The sequence below is a fragment of the Marmota monax genome, unplaced genomic scaffold (assembly GCF_021218885.2).
Source record: "Marmota monax isolate L192 unplaced genomic scaffold, Marmota_monax_Labrador192_F-V1.1 WCK01_AAM20220418_F8-fsc00021, whole genome shotgun sequence".
NCBI classification, from domain to species: Eukaryota; Metazoa; Chordata; class Mammalia; order Rodentia; family Sciuridae; genus Marmota; species Marmota monax.
The window spans coordinates 24,440,100-24,458,302 of record NW_026695228.1 but is presented as its reverse complement, the minus strand read 5'-3'; the positions used below and the strand labels follow the sequence as shown (position 1 = coordinate 24,458,302).

The 18,203-nt window shown below is 57.4% G+C and overlaps 2 protein-coding genes and 1 long non-coding RNA gene across 9 annotated transcripts in view; 2 read left to right on the top strand and 1 right to left on the bottom strand.

The window, feature by feature from the left end:
• Positions 1-14,404, top strand: part of Pkn1 (protein kinase N1) — a 24,877-nt gene extending 10,473 nt beyond the window's left edge. For 3 of the 6 annotated variants that reach the window (XM_046437470.2, XM_046437465.1, XM_046437468.2), the window contains exons 5-22: positions 907-1,052; positions 1,471-1,684; positions 2,450-2,644; positions 5,847-5,956; positions 6,039-6,182; positions 9,844-9,919; positions 9,991-10,129; positions 10,218-10,311; positions 10,899-10,978; positions 11,053-11,128; positions 11,213-11,304; positions 12,532-12,708; positions 12,850-12,912; positions 12,999-13,075; positions 13,182-13,324; positions 13,581-13,688; positions 13,793-13,873; positions 14,141-14,404. In XM_046437470.2, coding sequence (XP_046293426.1) covers positions 907-1,052; positions 1,471-1,684; positions 2,450-2,644; positions 5,847-5,956; positions 6,039-6,182; positions 9,844-9,919; positions 9,991-10,129; positions 10,218-10,311; positions 10,899-10,978; positions 11,053-11,128; positions 11,213-11,304; positions 12,532-12,708; positions 12,850-12,912; positions 12,999-13,075; positions 13,182-13,324; positions 13,581-13,688; positions 13,793-13,873; positions 14,141-14,344 — 2,219 coding nt within the window. In that variant the 3' untranslated portion in view covers positions 14,345-14,404. Of the gene's footprint in view, positions 1-906; positions 1,053-1,470; positions 1,685-2,449; positions 2,645-5,846; positions 5,957-6,038; positions 6,183-9,843; positions 9,920-9,990; positions 10,130-10,214; positions 10,312-10,898; positions 10,979-11,052; positions 11,129-11,212; positions 11,305-12,531; positions 12,709-12,849; positions 12,913-12,998; positions 13,076-13,181; positions 13,325-13,580; positions 13,689-13,792; positions 13,874-14,140 lie in introns of all 6 variants that reach the window. The other 3 variants (XM_046437469.2, XM_046437464.1, XM_046437467.2) reach the window with 1 other exon arrangement.
• On the bottom strand, positions 11,870-17,943 carry Ptger1 (prostaglandin E receptor 1). 2 transcript variants are annotated; one of them, XM_046437472.2, is made up of 2 exons: positions 15,769-16,821; positions 11,870-15,258 (listed from the first exon to the last, which is right to left on the bottom strand). In XM_046437472.2, exons 1-2 carry the CDS (start codon positions 16,819-16,821, stop codon positions 14,992-14,994), a joined length of 1,320 nt encoding a protein of 439 aa, XP_046293428.1. In that variant the 3' UTR covers positions 11,870-14,991. The 2 variants fall into 2 exon arrangements, with proteins under 2 accessions (XP_046293428.1, XP_046293427.1); XM_046437471.2 differs by lacking the exon at positions 11,870-15,258 and adding an exon at positions 17,822-17,943 and having other exon boundaries at positions 15,287-16,736.
• On the top strand, positions 15,153-18,203 carry LOC131423909 (uncharacterized). The gene is made up of 2 exons (XR_009226050.1): positions 15,153-15,275; positions 15,772-18,203. It is a non-coding gene; the product is annotated as an uncharacterized LOC131423909 (long non-coding RNA).

Here is an 18,203-nt window from a genome sequence, read left to right as displayed (position 1 = left end):
CAGCGTGGTGGGCAGGGGCTTTCTTCCTGACTTGCGGATGGCCACCTCTGGCCATGTCCTGAGGTGGGGAGGAGGGGAAGGCACCATGTGCTCAAGTGGGCACACATGGCAGGCTCTCTGGTCTCTGTCCCTCTGTCTCTTTGGCCATGCTGGGGACAGACGGGGTCTCGGCTTGCCAGCCAAGTGCTGTACCGCTGGGCCGCACCCAGCCCGGGTCTCTCTTCTTTGAGGGCCTCAGTGCTATCCCAAGTGCCCCTCACGACTCCACTCATCCTCGTCACCTCCCAAGGCCCCTCTCCAACGTGCCCCATGGGGGTCGGAGCATCCAGGACTCTGTGTCTTAGGATGGCTGTTGCTCCAGCGTCGTGAGTGCAGTGTCACTGAATCCCTGTGGCTGTCCAAATGCCCACAGGTGACCCTGTGCCTGGTTAAGGATGTGACAGCAGGATGGTGACTGTTCACTGGGGAGTGAAGTGTGTCAACACCTTATGACAGCATGATTTATGTCCCTGTCCCTGTGGGTGACAGTCCCTGGGTGATGACAGTGACTGACTCTAGCTAATTCTGTGACTGCCCTGGATTACTGTATGCCTGTCCCCCTGCTGCTCTCTGGAATGAAGACGGGCAATTACAATGGGACTGTCCCTAAGCCCAGGTTGACAGCATGCCTGTGTTTCATTACAGTGATTCCTGCTATGTCCTTAGGACGCTCTCTGTGAGTGGTGGTGTTTGGATAAGAGTGACTGAGTCTGGCTGAGTGTGGCCTGCCTGCGAGTGGCAGCATGACTGCCCCTGGGGAGAAGCGGGATGCGTCCTGGCGGTGGTATGTCTGTGGCTTTGTGTCTGGGGCCAGGTTGCCCAGGGACCTGCAGGTCAGCCTCACTGTCCCAAGTTCCATCCCAACAGGGGACCCAGACCTGGGAGCAGTAGAGCTCCGCATCGAGGAGCTACGACATCACTTCCGAGTGGAGCATGCGGTGGCCGAGGGTGCCAAAAATGTGTTGCGCCTGCTCAGCGCGGCCAAGACCCCAGACCGCAAGGCCCTTGGGGAGGTGAGGGGTTGGAGCGTCAGCGGTGGGCGGAGCTACAGTGAGGGGCAGTGACAGCCTGAACAGGCCCTTAGTGAGGGTGGAGCCTCAATGAGGGAGGGGCGGGGCCTCATCAGGACGGTTCATTAGCGTGGGGTGGGGCCTCAGCAATGGGTGGGGCTTGGACTAGGAATGGGGCCACTATGGGGCGGGGCCTCGGTGAGGGGCGGGGCCTCGACCTGGATGAACCGGTAAGAGGTGTGGCCTCTGCAAGGGATGGGCCTTAGTAAGGGCAGGGTCTGGTCTATAGGGAGCTCAAGGGCAGGAACAGTGGTTTGAAATTTAAACCCCTAGAGAGAAGGAACCCAAGCTGGGGGAGTACCCAGATCTGTGCTTGGGTAAGCCGCCCAGTCCCGCCCTCAGCCCTGCCTTCCCACTGCAGGCGCAGGAGAAATTGACCGAGTCCAACCAGAAGCTGGGGCTGCTTCGAGAGGCGCTGGAGCGGAGGCTCACGGAGCTGCCTGCCGACCACCCCAAGGGGCGGCTGCTGCGGGAGGAGCTCGCTGTGGCCTCGTCTGCCGCCTTCAGCGCGCTCCTGACTGGGCCCTTCCCCGCCATGCACTACAGCACCCTGTGCAAGCCTGCGCCGCTCACAGGTGCGCCCCGGGTCTGCCCTGCCCTGGCGGCTCTGGGCCTCTGACCCCTCATATTGCCCCAGCCCTGAGACCGCTGAACTGGATCCAGGCTTTCCAACCAGAGTCTTGTCCCTCTGTCCTCTCCCTTTCCCTGCCACCTGTCTCTCTCATCCGGCACCCCACGTCCGCAGGCCAGACAGCCCTCTGCACGTGGGCTCCCACCTGTTTGGGTTGTTTTGGTACTGGAGATTGAGCCCAGGGACGCTTAGTCACCGAGCCACATCCCAGCCCTTTTAATGTTTTATTTTGAGACGGGGTCTCACTGAGTTGCTTAGGGCCTCGCTAGGTTACTGAAACTGACCTCGAACTTGCAGTCCTCCTCTTGCAGCTTGATTACAGGGAGTCGCTGGATTACAGGCGGCACTACCAAGCCTGGCTTCCCACCCCACTTTGCTTTCTGATTCTAGATTGTTGCCCCATCCCCCCCTCTCCACCTGCCTCCTGGCCCAACAAACCCCTCAGCCCTGAACCTCTAACCTCTGCCTCAGCCCCTCTCAAACCTCAGATCAGCTCACCAGATCCTACCCCAGACCCCTGGGTCCTAGCAAGTTCCTCGAGACCCTCTAGAGTACCTCTCCCTATTCTCATATCTGGGCACAGCCATCGATTGCCCCACCCCGATTGTCCTTTATGGGCTCCCACTTGTATCCTGGGATGTGACCTTTCCGTTATGGGCCCCGTAGCCTGCTCCTGCAGTGGCCCCTGATGATCCTGCCCCTCCTGCAGGAACCCTGGAGGTGCGTGTGGTGGGCTGCAGAGACCTCCCAGAGACCATCCCCTGGAACCCCTCACCCTCGATGGGGGTACCTGGGACCCCCGACAGCCGCACCACCTTCCTGAGCCGCCCAGCTTGGGGCCTTTACAGCCGAAGTGGAAGCCTCAGCGGCCGGAGCAGCCTCAGAGCGGAAGCTGAGAACACGAGTGAGTGGGCACCGGGCCTGAGGGTGGGGCATGGATGGGGCCCTGGACGCCCCGCATTTGTGACACTTTAAACAGTGCACATGTGGCACATGGCTGTAATCCCAGCTGTGTGGGAGGCCAACTGAATACCTGAGCCAGACCCCATCTCCAGAAAACAAAGAAGCCAAAACAAGGAAAAAAAACAAAACCAAAAAACTCTGAAACAACCAACCAACATCCCCTCTCCCCAATTCATCTATTATCACAACAGCAGTGACAGCCACAGCAGAGCAGAGTGTTGTGTTGGTGAGGACCTGGAGAAGCTGGAACCTCTGGGCACAGTTGGGGGGAATGTGAAGGGCACACTGTGGAGAACTCCGTGGCTCCTCAGAACACGGAGCATGGCCTGGGAGGTGGCTCAGGTAGAGCACTGGCCTAGCACCTGTGAGGTCCCGGGTTGCGTCCCCAGTGCCACAAAGAAATAAAGTTATATGATCCAGTGATTCTGTTTCTGGGTATTCATCCAAAAGAATTGGAAACAAGGGCTGGGGCTGGGGCACAGTGGTGGAGCGCTAGCCTTGCATGTGTGAGGCACTGGGTTTGATTCTCAGCACCACATATAAATAAATAAAAATAAAATTCTATCAACAAAAATTTTTTAAAAATTGGGAATAAGATCTTAGAAGAAATTTCTTTTTTTTTATTTTTTATTTTTGGTAACTGGGATTGAACCCAGGGGTACTTTACCACTGAGCGACATCCCCAGCCCTTTTTTATTTTATACAGTGTGATTGTCTCCCTAAATTGCTCAGGGCCTCGATAAGTTGCTGAGGCTGGCTTTGAACTTTCCATCTTCCTGCCTCAGCCTCCCAAGCCATGGGGATTACAGGTGCACGCCACTGCACCTGGCATATAAAACAAGATCGTCAAGAGACATTGTGTATCCACATTTACAGCAGTATAATTTATTTATTTATATTTTAGTACCAGGAATTAAACCCAGGGGCACTGAACCACTGAGCTACATCCCCACTCCTTTTTTTTTTTTTTTTTAACTTTTTTAGTTGTTGATGGACCTTTATTTTATTTATTTATACGTGGTGCTGAGAATCAAACCCAGTGACTCCCACATGTGAGGCAGGTGCTCAACCACTGAGCCACTACCCTAGCCCTTCCCACTTCTTTTTTATTTCAAATTCTGAGACAAGATCTCACCAAGTGTCATGGGGCCTCCCTAAGTTGCTAAGGTTGGCCTTGAACTTGTGATCCTCCTGTCTCAGCCTCCCAAGCCACTGGGATGACAGGCATACGTTACCTTGCCCAGCCATGGCAGCATTATTCACAGTAGCCAAAAGGTGCAAGCATCCAGGTGTCCACCGGTGGATGAGTGGAGAAGCACAGTGTGCTGTAGCCGTACGGGGAACATGGTTCAGCCTTAGAAAGAGGAGATCCTGTCCCCTACTACACGTGGAGGACCTTCAGGACAAGTTCTAAGTGAAGTAAGCCAGTCACACACAGTCTAACACCGCGTGACTTCCTCATGAGTCTAATTCATAAAGGCAGAATTAGAAGGCAGGTACCAGGGACTTGAAGGGGTGAGTGGGGAGTTTGTGGGGACAGTTTCAGTTGGGTAAGATGAAAAAGAGCTCTGGAGATGGTGGTGGTGATCGTGGTACTGCTCAATGCCACAGAGCTGCCCACTCAACAATGATTATGGTGGTGTTGATATGCGTTTTGGTTTAATTTAAAAAAAGAAAGAAAGCAAGAAAGAAGACGTACCCGTGTACAAAAACGTGAGTATAAGGCTGGGAGTGGCTCAGTGGGGGGTGCTTGCCTAGCTCAGGGGCCTGGGTTCCACCCCTAGCACTGCAAAAACAAAAACCAACAACCCAAAACAAGAGAAATCAAAAGAATAACAATAAAGCAAACACCCATCTTACCACCCAGGCCCAGAAATAGACTGTTGCCATCTGTATTCCCAGCGACTCTGGAAACTGAGGCAGGAGGGTTACAAGTCTGAGGCCAGCCTCAGTAACTTAGCAATTTAGCCAAGACCCTGTCTCAAAATAAAAAAAAAATAAAAAGGGCTGGGGATGTGGCTCAGTGGTAGAGCATCCCTGGGTTCAATTAATATCAAAAAAAGAAAGAAAAAGAAATAGAATATTGCTAGCCTTCCAGAATTCCTCTCCCCAGTTCAGTTCTAATCCCTTTACCCTCAGGTAGCTAGACGACTTTTTTTTTTTTTTTAATTATCAATGGACCTTTATTTTTTTTAAATTTATTTATATGTGGTGCTGAGAATCGAACCTAGTGCCTCACACATACTGGGCAAGCGCTCTACCACTGAGCCACAACCCCAGCCTCAGGTAGCTGGCCTTCTGATGCTTATGGTTGTAATGTCCTTTCCTTGCTTTCCTTTGTAGTTTTAGCACCTGTTTAAACAATATAGATTTTTTTTTATTATGGAGAATTTGCATAATGAAATATCTTGGGAATGTGACCCAAGTCAAAACACAAAATTCATTTATGTCTCATATACTCTATGTACATAGCCCAAAGGTAATTTTATATATTTTTAGTGATCTTGGACATGAAACTAAGTTCAAAAATGAAGGTTAGGTTGGTGCTCAAAAAGTTTTAGATTTTGGAGCATTACAGATTTGGGATTTTCATATTAGGGGTATGCAACCTATATTCTCCTATTAGTGGACAGTGAGATGTTTCTTATTTAGGTCCACTATATAAGTAGCATATGTATGAATCTCCTGAAGTATAACGCCTGCATGCATTTATCTAGGGTAGGAGTATACTGCTGGCACTTCTGAATAGAATAAAAGTGAATTTGCCTGGAAGTGGTAGTGTACAACTATTATCTCAGCTACTTGGGAGGCTGAGGCAGGAGGATTGCAAGTTGAGGCCAGCCTGCACAATTTACTGAGACCCTGTCTCAAAATTAAAAAAAAAAAAAAAAAAAAATTTAAAAGCGTTTGGGATGTAACTCAGTGGTAGAGTGTCCCCGGGTTCCATCCCCAGTACCGTACCCACACAAAGTGAATTTGGATCCCTACCTCACACCATATGAAAAAATCAACTGGATCAAAGCCTTTAACATCACAGGCAAAACTTGGAACTTTGCCAATATAGTAAAGCAGAATGTTACTGGGATTTCTTTAAGAAGACCCTAGAGACCCCCGTGGTGTCCTGACCTGCTCCCCTGTTGCAGGTGAGGTCAGCACCGTGCTCAAGCTTGACAACACAGTGGTGGGACAGACTTCCTGGAAGCCGTGTGGCCCCAACGCTTGGGACCAGAGCTTCACCCTGGAGCTGGAGAGGGTGAGCTGTGTTGGACAGACGGGGTCAGCGGAGTTCTGGGCCCCGGACACCCCAGGTGATAGCCCTGTTCCTGTCCCTCGAGGCGCGGGAGCTGGAGCTGGCGGTGTTCTGGAGGGACCAGCGGGGCCTGTGTGCCCTCAAGTTCCTGAAGTTGGAGGACTTCCTGGACAACGAGAGGCATGAGGTGCAGCTGGACATGGAGCCCCAGGGCTGCCTGGTGGCTGAGGTACAGTCCCCCCCGACCCCGAGAAAATCCTTCCTGCCCCCCGCCCCCCGTTTCCTGGGAGGGTAGGACGCACTTCGGCTGGGCCTCGGCCCCTTACTCAAGTCCCATCAGTGATGCTGGTTGGTTCAGTTCTGAGGCAGAGGACAGACCACGTAGACAAGGGGGACCCCATAAGATGACATCGCTCAGTGACCACGGGGCCACCACCTTTTGTGTGAAGTGCACTCACGGCATCTGCGCAGGGATGGAAATGTCTGTTTCTCTGAAAAAGGCCCGGGGTGCAGCTCGCGGGGCGCGCTGGCTGGTGTGCAGGAGGCCCTGGGTTCCGTCCCCAGCACTGAGCGGGAAGAAAATCACAAAGTTTATAAAGCCCACAAAGAAAGCAAGGGTGGGGCCTGCCCCAGAGCCTCGCCTCCAAGGCGGAGGCTCCTCCCACAGATGCCTTAGGTTAGGGTCTAAAGCAGGGTCCCTCCCTGCCACTGCCGACTGGGGACTGGATCCTCATTCTCTGTGGCAGGGCATCCTGTGCACAGTAGCAGAGTAGGGCGCTTCCTGGTCTCCCCTACAGGGTGCCAGTAGCACCTCTGTCCACTCCTGTTCCTTTTTTTTTTTTTCAGTACCAGGGATTGAACTCATGGGCTCTTGACCACTGAGCCCCAACCCCATTTTGTATAAAATATACAATGGTATTTCATTTAGAGATAAAGTCTCACTTAGCACTTTGCTTTTGCTGAGGCTGGCTTTGAACTTGATCCTCCTGCCTCAGCCTCCCAAGCCACTGGGATGACAGGCGTGTGCCCCCCTGCCCAGGCCTGTTCCAGTTCTGACAGTCAAAAATATCTCCATGGGCTGGGGATGTGGCTCAAGCGGTAGCGCGCTCGCCTGGCATGCGTGCGGCCCGGGTTCGATCCTCAGCACCACATACAAACAAAGATGTTGTGTCCGCCGAAAACTAAAAAATAAATATTTAAAAAAAAAAATATCTCCATCAGGGCGTGGTGGCACATGCCTTAATCCCCGTGACTAGGGAGGCAAAGGCTGAGGCAGGATGATCTCAAGTTCCAGACCAGCTTAGCAAGACCCTCAGCAAAGACCCTGTCTCTAAAAATAGGAAGGACTGAGGATGTAGTCCTGTGATGAAGTGTCCTTGGGTTTAATCCCTAGTACCAAACAAAAAAAGCACATATTTATCCAGACAGGAGGCCCCTGGTGGAGAACAGGTGGAATTAATAATAGTTTTAGCAGATCCCAGGAGCATGGAGCCAGACTCGGTATTGAGACCTTGCTGATGTGAACTTGTCACATCTTAGAGCAGCCCCACAGAGGACCATTATTAATTGGATTTGACAGAGGGGGAAACTCAGGCACAGAGAAGGAAAGTCTCTGACCCCCCTCATTGGCCAGATTTTTCTCAAAGACTTTTTGTTCCTATTTATTAGATGAACACACAGGATCTTTATTTATTTATTTTTCTGTGGTGCTGGGGATGGAACCCAGGGCCTCACACATACAAGGAAGCACTTTCACTGAGCCCCACCCCAGCCCCTAAAAAACTCTTTTTATATGCACCTACGTGTGTGTATCCCTTTTCTTTTCTTTTCTGGTGGGGCTTTGCTCCTGAGTGACCCCCCAGCACGGACTTATGTTTTTTCAACTTTATGACGCTGGGAGAAAGAGAACACATGCAGTAGAAACCCTGTGTCACCTGCTAGTACAGCTGTGCTGACCTTGACCCTCAGTACCATAGTCAATAAACCACCTGAACTAGTCGATGCCTTTTGATTAAATAGGTGTGCAGTGGACGGTTCTTCTCAACTGCAGGCGTGTGTGTGGGGGGGTAGTTCTGGCAGGATTTTGGCAGCGAGGCAGAGGACGACGTTCGGTGGGTTGGGGGCATTCAGTGCATCCATAGCTTACGACATTTCAACCTCATATTGGGGTGTAATTCCACCAGAAGTAGAGGAACGAGCTGGGTGCAGTGGCACAGGCCTGTAATCCCAGCGGCTCCGGAGGCTGAGGCAGGAGGATTGCAAGTTCAAAGCCAGCCTCAGCAAAAGCAAGGCCCTAAGCAACTCAGTGAGACCCTGTCTCTAAATGAAATACAAAATAGGGCTGGGGATGTGGCTCAGTGGCGAGTGCCCCTGAGTTCAATCTCCGGTACCCCCCCCCAAAAAAAAAAGAAGTAGGGAAGGAGCTGGGATGGGACCCACCAGGATGGGACCCGGTGGTAGCGCCTGCTTAACATGAGTGAGGCCCTGGGTCCCTTCACAGCATACCAAAAAACAAAACAAAACAAAACAAACAAACAAACAAAAAACCACTTTACTTCCCTGTATCTGAGTCTGTCTCCTGTCTCCACACCCTCACCTGGACACTCTTATGTAACCTGGTCATTGAAGGAAAGGCGATTTCAGGTGGTGGGCAGTGTAATTGTTCTGGGCTGGGGCGAGGCCCTGTGGAGAGGGCCTCCCTGAGTGCCGAGGCCCTGGGCTCCATCCCCAGCTCCCCGCAAACCAAACACAAACAAGAGAAACACCAGATGGAGGGGCTGGAAGCAGCGCACGGGAGAGGCTTCCCTGCCTGCCTCTGTCTGTGTAGGAGGCCCCTGAAGCTCCAGCCACAGAACTTGCTGCCGCTCTGTCGTCGCAGAGCCACGGTCACTGGATTCTGTTGTGGCTGGAGTGTTCCTATCTGAAGCGTGACAGTGTGACTGAGGAACCAAAGTTTTAATGGTATTTAAGTTTCAACTAATTTAAATTTAAGCCACCATGTGTGGTGACCATGTAGGACACTGTGGTTCTGGACTTCAGAACCTGCAAGAAGCTATTGGAGTTGGGAAGATTGAGCCAGACCGTGGTTTCCCTGTGTGGGAGGACCTTGGCGTCCTGGCGGGCCTCACCCCCAGTGCTTCTGGTTTGGTAGTCCATGATGGGGGCCTGAAAATCTGTATTTCGAGCAAGTTCCCAGGTGTTAGTCAGCTCTTCCGCTGTGACAAAATACCTGTAAGTGGTCAACTTAAAAGACAAAAGAGGTGTTTGGCTCATAGCTTTGGTCAGTGGCTGCTTGGCACCGTTGCTCCGGGCCTGTGGGGCACAGCACATCTTGCCAGGGGCACGTGGTAGACGGTCCTGTTCTCCTCATGGCAGCTGGAAGCCCGGCAAGAGCAGAACTGGCTGGGGCCCTGGTGTCCTGGATTAGGGCCCTGGTGTCCCAGGCTGGGGCGTGCCCAGCGACCTGACGGCCTTGCCCCAGGCCCCGCCTCCCAGGAGCTCCGCCCCCCAGTACTGCACAGGCCGGGGACCAGCCTTTAACACACAGGCCTTTCCAGATTAGACCACAGCGTCCGGTGCCACCAGGTCAGCTGGCCTGGGCCACCCCTGGGGAATCAGGGCAGTGGGTGCTGCCGGACCTCAGTTGGCTGGCTCAGATGTCAGTCCCATGGGCCGGACCCTCCCCCTCCGGGGGCCTGGTCGCCTGCTCCTTCTCTTTCCAGGCAGGAGGCAGGTGGGGACGGCCAGTGCCCTGTCACCCGGCTCTCTGGGGTTGAGCGCAGTGCATGGTGATCAGAACCCACAGAGCACGGGGTGGACACACCTGGTCTCCTGAGGGTCCTCACCAGGCTGCCCTCAGTGAGCAGGGGTCCTCGCCTTCCCCCGCCCAGGTCACCTTCCGCAACCCCGTTATTGAGAGGATCCCGCGGCTCCGGCGGCAGAAGAAGATATTCTCCAAGCAGCAAGGTGAGGTTGGCCTGGGGCGGGGGAGGCGGCCGGGAATGTCCCAGGGAGTGACGCCCCTGGTCTTGTCTCAGGAAAGGCGTTCCAGCGTGCCAGGCAGATGAACATCGACGTCGCCACGTGGGTGCGGCTGCTTCGGAGGCTCATTCCCAACGCCGCCACCGGCACCTTCAGTCCCGGGCCTTCTCCAGGGTCCGAGGCCCGAACCACAGGGTAAGGAGGCGCCCTGGGCTCCCAGCCGCCTCTCACTGCGTAGCCGCAGCCGCTGCCGGGTCCCACACACCCTCCTCCCCTCTAGCAGTGACGTCTCCGTGGAGAAGCTGAACCTCGGAGCTGACTTGGACAGCTCGCCCCAGAAGAGCCTCCCGGGGCCTCTTTCCAGCCCGTCAAGCCTGGTAGGCGTCTGTCCCCTCTCCCACTAGGCCCGAGCTGCGCTGGGCATCCTGGTCCATTATCAGAGACAGCCAGGAATTTCCCTGGGCTCACACAGCGTGTCTCTAGTAGAACTGGAGCCTGGCTTTCTATCCTTGCGTTCAGGGGCTGGGAGTGTAGCTCAGTGGCAGATCACTTGCAAGGCCTGGGGCCCATCCCCAGTCCTAAAAAAAGGGAATGGGGAGCCCGGCTGCTTGCATTCCCCCTCATTGCTGCATGACTTGCGCCCAGTAGCTTCGCCTCTGGGCCCGGCACAGCTCCTGTGAATGACAGAGGTCAGGATCTTGCCATTCTCCAGATAGGGGTCACTCACAGAAGAGTGACAGGGGAGCCTGCCAAGGTGACGGCATTGTCCTGGGTCTGGCTCTAGGTCAGAAGTTGGCAGGCACACACAGTGTGCCCAGTGTATGCAGGGCAGGGACGCCACGCAGCTGGAGGGGTGTGCGCAAGGCGGGTGTGGGAATAGCCAGGACAGAGGGGTCCAGGGCAGATGGCGCAGGTTGGGGCAGGGGCATCCGGCCCCCCACCTGACCTCCTCTCTCCTCCATAGAGTTCCCCCACCCAGGAAACTGTCAGCACTCCTGAGCTGCCCCCGGAAACCCAGGAGACCCCGGGCCCCGCCCTGTGCAGGTGACGCCTCTCTCCAGTCCCCACTCCCAGCCCTGCCCCCCGTCCCTGTCCCTACCAGTGCCCTCTCTCCACAGCCCTCTGAGGAAGTCACCTCTGACCCTCGAGGACTTCAAGTTCCTGGCAGTGCTTGGCCGGGGTCACTTTGGGAAGGTGAGTGCAGGGCAAGGATTTGGGGGCTGGGGGTCCTGTCCGGCTGGGTCTTGGGCTGGCCACTAAGACTACCTGTGGTTCCAGGTGCTGCTTTCTGAATTCCGGTCCAGCGGGGAGCTGTTTGCCATCAAGGCTTTGAAGAAAGGGGACATTGTGGCTCGAGATGAGGTAGAGAGGTGAGAACCCTGCTGTGACCCTCTGGGGACCTCTGTCTTTTCTTCTGGGAAATGAGAGACAGAGCCATCCTGTTTTTGGAGCTGTAGTGAGAGTGACTTATAACAGCCACTGGAACTTATTACTCTTATATTTAAGATAATAGTGACAATTTAAAGAGCAGTTATTGTCTCAAGCAGTAAATACTGTTATAGTTCCCTTTCTGCTGATGGCACACAGAGATTGAGCAATTTGTCCAAAGTCACATGGCCAGTAAGCAGCAGGTCCAGCTTTGAACCTAGGGCCTCAGGCTCCGAAGCTGGTGCTACTACACTGCCTCTGCTTTGGGGTCAGGGCCCCAGGTTAAAATCTCAGCTCTGCTGGATGTGCTTGGAGAACCTGAGTTCTCCCTTCAGTACTGCAGTCTCCTGATCTGTCAAAGGGGAATGATAACATCCTTCTTGCAGGGTAAATGAGAGGATTCATCTGAAGTACTCTAAACAAGAGCTTAATCCCTATAAACACTCAACAGAGGCACTTGGATTGTCCCCAGCCTTCCCAATAATAATAATCAGGAAATCAACTTAGAAAGGTTTAAACAAACAAAAGAATTTATTGAGCTGGACCAGAAAAGTCCTGGGGTGAGTGCCTTCAGGCATGGCTGTATCCAGGTGCTCAGATGAGGTTTCTGAGTTCTGTGTTCCTGTGTGCGGGCTTGGCTTGCAGTCCCCTCCAGAGGGCAAAGATACCTCTGTACTCCAACAGCTTGAGATTCACCCAGCTTTAGCCTTCATTCCTTAATAATTCCAGTGGAAACCCTGGCAATCCAGTGGTGGAAGCAGAGTCCCTGTGGGGGCGCCTCAGCCACTGGGCACAGCCAGAGCCCCCTCCCAAACTAGTCTATCCCTCTCTGTACCCTCTGACCCCATAGGGACCTCAATCCAAGTCCCTTGATTAGGCTTGCCCAACCCTGAACCAATCCCTGGCCAAAGAGTTGGAGTACCCCAGTGGCCTGGGCCTTGTGCCCAGCCCTGCGGTTCCCCAAAGGAAGGTCATGGGGGCAGTTACTGGGAAGACAGATGGGTTCTGGGTGCCTCTTTAGCAGATCAGGTTGTTGAGGTTCAGAGATTGTAAGCAACTTATCCGAAGTGCACATCTGTATCTGCGGTGGACTGAGGACTCCGGGGAGAGTGGGAGTTGGGGGTTGGGGGTGTCCATGACCTGTGCCCCCCACCCCTGTCCCTTCCCAGCCTGATGTGTGAGAAGCGGATCTTGGCAGCCGTGACCAGCGCGGGACACCCGTTCCTGGTGAACCTCTTCGGCTGCTTCCAGACGCCGGAGCACGTGTGCTTCGTGATGGAGTACTCCGCGGGCGGCGACCTCATGCTGCACATCCACAGCGACGTGTTCTCCGAGCCCCGAGCCGTGTGAGCCACTGCCCAGGCTCTCAGCCCGGGCGCCACCCTCCACCCCTGGGCCCTGCCTCCCCGGCCTCCGGGAGCTCTTGGGGGCTGGGGGCCCAAGGGTGCGGGTTCCAGGCTCCCAGGACCCGCCCACTCTCTCCACAGCTTCTACTCGGCCTGCGTGGTTCTGGGGCTGCAGTTCCTCCACGAACACAAGATCGTCTACAGGTGTGTGCTGCGGGGGCGCCTCGGCCCTGGCACAGCCAGAGCCCCCCCAAACCAGCCAGTCCCTCTCTGTACCTCTGACCCCACAGGGACCTCAAGTTGGACAATTTGCTCCTGGACACTGAGGGCTATGTCAAGATCGCAGACTTTGGCCTCTGCAAAGAGGGTGAGCAGCGGAGCCTGGGGTCGGACAGGGAGGGGGCGGCCGGCTGTGTGGACCACGGTGGCGGTGCTGGGCCACCCGCTAAGCTCGCCTGGCCCTGCTGCTCCAGGCATGGGCTATGGGGACCGGACCAGCACCTTCTGCGGGACCCCGGAGTTCCTGGCACCTGAGGTGCTGACAGACACGTCCTACACCCGGGCCGTGGACTGGTGGGGGCTGGGCGTGCTGCTCTACGAGATGCTGGTCGGTGAGGTGAGGCCCCAGGGCGCCCCCACCGGGCCTGGAGTGTGCCTATGCCCAGGGCTGGGACGCAACTCTGCCTCCGCCACAGCTGGGTGAGGAGGGCAGGTGGCTTTGCCCCTGGACCTCAGTGCCCAATCTGTGAAATGGGATACTCGCCCCTCTTCAAGCCAGCCCCTGTGGGGACGCACCGCCAAAGCAAGGGTTCGGGTGGAACTGGGTGTGGTATCCCGGAGAGGGGCCTCGTTCACCCCACCCCTGTCCCCAGTCGCCATTCCCAGGGGATGATGAGGAGGAGGTGTTTGACAGCATCGTCAATGATGAGGTCCGCTACCCGCGCTTCCTGTCTGCGGAGGCCATCGGCATCATGCGGAGGGTGAGGATGCCTGGGCAGGGTCGGCCCAGACAGGGGCTCTGGGTCAGGGGCTCTGGGTCAGGGCCTCGGCGGGAGACGGACCTGACGCAGCTTTGCACCCGCAGCTGCTGCGGAGGAATCCAGAGCGGAGGTTGGGGTCCAGTGAGCGAGATGCAGAGGACGTGAAGAAGCAGCCGTTCTTCAGGGTGAGACCCCAGGAGCCAGTAGCCATTCCCACCCCAGGGGCCCGTGAGCCACGGGCTGTGTCCTCCCCTCCCCTCCCACACGGCCCCGTGGAGGCCCAGTCACTCCTTCTGGCCTGGTGGGCCGTGTCCCGGGTGAGCCAGTTCCCCCTGCCCCAGCCTCACCCCTCTTCTTCCACCTTGTGCTGACCCCACAAACCCAGGGCCGGCCTCTCTCAGCCACGCCTGCCCCGAGCCTCCCATCCTGACCTCCCTCTCCTGCCTTCCCAGACACTGGGCTGGGAAGCCCTGCTGGCCCGGCGCCTGCCCCCACCCTTCGTGCCCACGCTCTCAGGGCGCACCGATGTCAGCAACTTCGACGAGGAGTTCACCGGGGAGGCCCCCACGCTGAGCCCACCCCGCGACGCGCGGCCCCTCACTGCCACTGAGCAGGCAGCCTTCCAGGACTTCGACTTCGTGGCCGGCGGCTGCTAGCCCATCCCCCGCCCCTGCCCCGAGCTCTTAGTTTTTAAAAAGGCCTCGGGGTCTGCCCCAGCCCTGCATCCTGGCCCTTCTTGTGCGCCGAGAGGGGGTTGGGGGATGGACATGCTTGGAGGTAGGGCCAGGTGATGGGGCAGATCGGTGGGGGTTCATTTGAAGAGAGTCGGGGGAGGGTGGGACTCAGGGCTGTTGTGGTGGGAGGAGTGGTGAGCCGCGATGGGATGGGGGTCAGGTCCTGTTGGAGGCTTTGGGAGTTCGAGGCCATGATAGTGCATGGCTTGGGCATAGGTCTTGGGGCTGTTTGGGAGGAGCTCAGGATCTAATGAACAGAATCTGTCTTGGCTGCTGCAGTGATAGAAAGTGTCTCCCAAACACTCTTGCTCTAGTCACTGCGGAGCTGGGGCCCTGGCGTTGTGCGCATGCTCCTGTGGCTTTGGCTCTGGATTCCCACCTGGACAACTGAGCGTCGGGTGTCTGCGCCCTCGCGTGGCAAGCCTCGGAGCTGCACCGGTCTAGAGGCGCACACGGATCTTCTGCCGCCCCCACGCGGCCCCAGTGTGTGCTGCAGCCCCGACGGGACAAAACTGGTTCCTCAAAGGCGCTGCGCTGAGCACTTTGGGTGGCTTAGCCTTCGGGCGCACTCAGAAGTGGCTGAGACCACTCTGTCGGGAACTGCGCAGAGAGCTGGCCTCCCAGGCGCTCCGGGTTAGGCCCAACTCCGCGGGGCCGCCCTTGGCGCCAGCCCTTAAAGGCAGAAGGCGAAGCACTTGGCGCAGCACGGCCTGGCGCAGCAGGATGTACACCCAGGGGTCCAGGATCTGGTTCCAGGAAGCAAGGCGCACGGCCAGAAATAGCGGCCGCTGCAGCGAGCTGGAGTTCCAGCCCCCGATGGCCAGCACCACCAACACCTGCGGGGAAAGCCGGTGTGAGCCGTGCGACGGGGGTTAGAGAAGGGGCGGGAGGGTGAGGCTGGGGTGGGTGGGGCATTGCTGGAAGGAGGTTAGGGGAGGGGCAGAGTGTCATGGGGACCTTAAATGGTTATCTATGTGGGAAAGAGCTGTGGAAGGAGGGGTGCAGAAACAAAGGCCTCCAGAAGTGGGGGCGTTGGCCAGAAGGGATACAAGGGCCAAGTCTCCCCAAGCACACAGGAGAAAGGGAAGCCACGAAAGAGGGAGGAGGGCTAGGGGAGAGGGGCTTGGGGGTCGGTGTAGGTCGGGACGGCTCACACAGACCCCTGGAAGGACCAAGAGAACGGGGCTGGGAGAACGGAGGTCAACGAGAAGGCAAAGGGTCGCCTTCCTGGCAGGTGGGGTCTTAAAGGGGTGGAGCCTTGGCTGGGTGAGGGTCTCTACAGGGATAGAGAAGAGTGGGCGGGGCCGGGGAAGGCATGTGACTTGAGGGGCTCTTGTGCCCCTCACCAGCAGCGGGCTCCAGCAGATGCACGACACCATCATGATGCCCACGAGCTGGCCCACCATCTCCACGTCGTGGGCGCGGGTTCTGCGTGCTGAGCCTCCGCCCCGGGAACTGCGGAGGGCTGGGGAGGCTGAAGCGATGGATGAGGCAGACGAGGAGGAGGCCGAGCGGAGGCCTCGTGACCCCCAGCGTCGGCGGCTATCTGGGCGGGAGGCCTGGGGAAAACGTCCGGAGTGGCGGCGCCAGCGGGCGCGCAGCAGGGCCAGGCCGCTGAGCGTGTTGCACACTAGCGCAGCGAGTAGCGCAGCCAGGCCGAGGCCTGCGAAGAGGCCGGCAAGCAGTGCCTGGCGCCAGCCGCCGGGTGGCCCGAGGCCAATAAAACACCAGGTGCCAGGGTACTGCAGCTCATAGCGACCCACGCGTGCTAGCGGGAGCAGCGCCACCGCCAAGGCCACAGCGGCCAATGCGGCGAGCGCAAAGCGCGCGCGGGCCACTGAGACGCGCGCGGCATGGAGCAGAGGCCAGGTGACACCCACACAGCGCTCCACTGCCATGCCGCAGCCCAGCAGGAGCGGGCACAGGCCGAAGAAGACCATGCAACCACCCAGGAAGTGGCAGGCCCCACCGGCCGGTGCGCGCCCCGCAGCATACAGGCGCAGCACTAGTGCGCCCGGGATCACGTGGCCCGCCAGGTCGATGGCCAGCAGACTAGCGACGAACAACAGGAAGGTGGCGGCCGAGCGGCGGCGCCGCAGGCGGCCTGCGGCCTGAGCCAGCAGCGCCAGTGCCAGCACGTTGGACACTGCACCCAGCGTCATGGAGAAGATGGGCAGCGCTGGTGATCCGCCCGTACCACCCAAGGGCGGCACCGCCGACACGTTGGGGATCCCGGGCGCCGAGCACGTGGTAGCCTCGCCAGCCAGGCTCCAGTTAAGGGGCCCGCAAAGACTCATGTCAGGCGCCTGGAGGGCTGGGTAGAGGAGATGAAGGCAAGTGAGGCTGGAGGGACACTGCGGGAGACCGCGGATTGACTGTCCCATCTCACCAGAACCCATCTGACCCCAAGGCCCTTTTGCCTGTGGCAACTCCAGATGACCCTAGCTGTTCCGATGCCTGCGCCCCTCACTAGCCCATCTCTTGCTCCTCCTTCCACTCTGCCGCCTCCTTCCCATAGCCCACCACTCTAAGGCTGCCCTAGACCAGCCCCCCAGGTCTCTGCCCCACTTCTGCACCCCAGAGATCCACCTCTGACCCCCATCTCCCATTTTTGCAGCACAGCAAACTCCTGGCCCAGGGCCCCATCTGGAACACCAATTTCTGACCCCAGGGACAGGCTGCTCGCAGGTGCCCGCACTGACCTTCACCATGTCACCTTCACTTCAGTCCCATCCTTGATGTCCCCAGCTCCAACTCCACTATCACAGACATCCCCGTCCCCATGGACCCATCTCTGACCCCCATGGCACTGTCTCTGTCCCCATAACCCTCCCCCCACAGCCCCATCTCTCGTCTGTGGACCCATTTCTGTGTCCCAGGCCCCATCTCTGTGCCTCTCAGCCTGGTCCCATTTTTTGCTTTGATGGCACTGTATCTTTATAGTCATGTCTTTGTCCCCACAGTCCCATCTCTGGCTTCCATGGCACTATCTCCCAGAACCTCGTCTCTGGGCCCTGTGGTCATATTTGTGCCCATGGCCACAACTCGGTCCTCCACGGTGGTCTCTGGGCTCCACTGCTCTCACCCGGGCACCATCCCTGACCACCACCTCACCTGGAAGCCCACAATCCCACACTGCCCACGACCCCTCCCTGTCCCAGAGACCTCAAGGAGACCCATATCCTGCCTCCCTCTCCCCCTCCCACTCCACCACACCCTGGTGGTGGCAGGTAAAAAGCCGGATTTCACCCTGGGCCAGAGGGAAAGGTGGATGGACAGAGAGTAAGACCCAAGCACAGACACACAGGGACTGAGATCCAGGGAACACAGCAGTATCAACCAAAGTAGCCAAGGTCCCATCCTCATCCCCAAACCCAACCCTGAACCCAGCCTTCTTACCCAGCGCTGGGACGCTGGGTCCCCATGGCCCACCGCTCAGGCCCGGCTGCCCACGCCCGCTGCGCCTGGCTCTCTGGGCGGCCGCTCCCTCCCTCTTCCTGGGGCGGCTCCTCGCCTCCACCCGCAGCCCTGCTGGCCTCCAGGGACCGCTCCACCCCTTGTACGCCTGCTGGGGGCCTGGAGTGGCAGAGACCCCCAGTCTGTCCTCCTGGCAGTGGGTGGAGACCACTGGGGCCCCAGCTCCTCCTCTATGAGGAGGGAGGCTCCCTGAGAGTCGGCCTGGTCCCCTGTGACCCCCTCCTCCCAGTGGGGCGGGAGCAGCCCCTTTCCCCCGGGCTCGGGCCTCTTGCCTGCCTCATTAATAAAGCGGATAAAATCTAAA

Excerpts from the sequence above, each read along its gene's own strand:
- Ptger1 (XM_046437471.2), bottom strand. The coding sequence starts at position 16,719 with ATGAGTCTTTGCGGGCCCCTTAACTGGAGCCTGGCTGGCGAGGCTACC.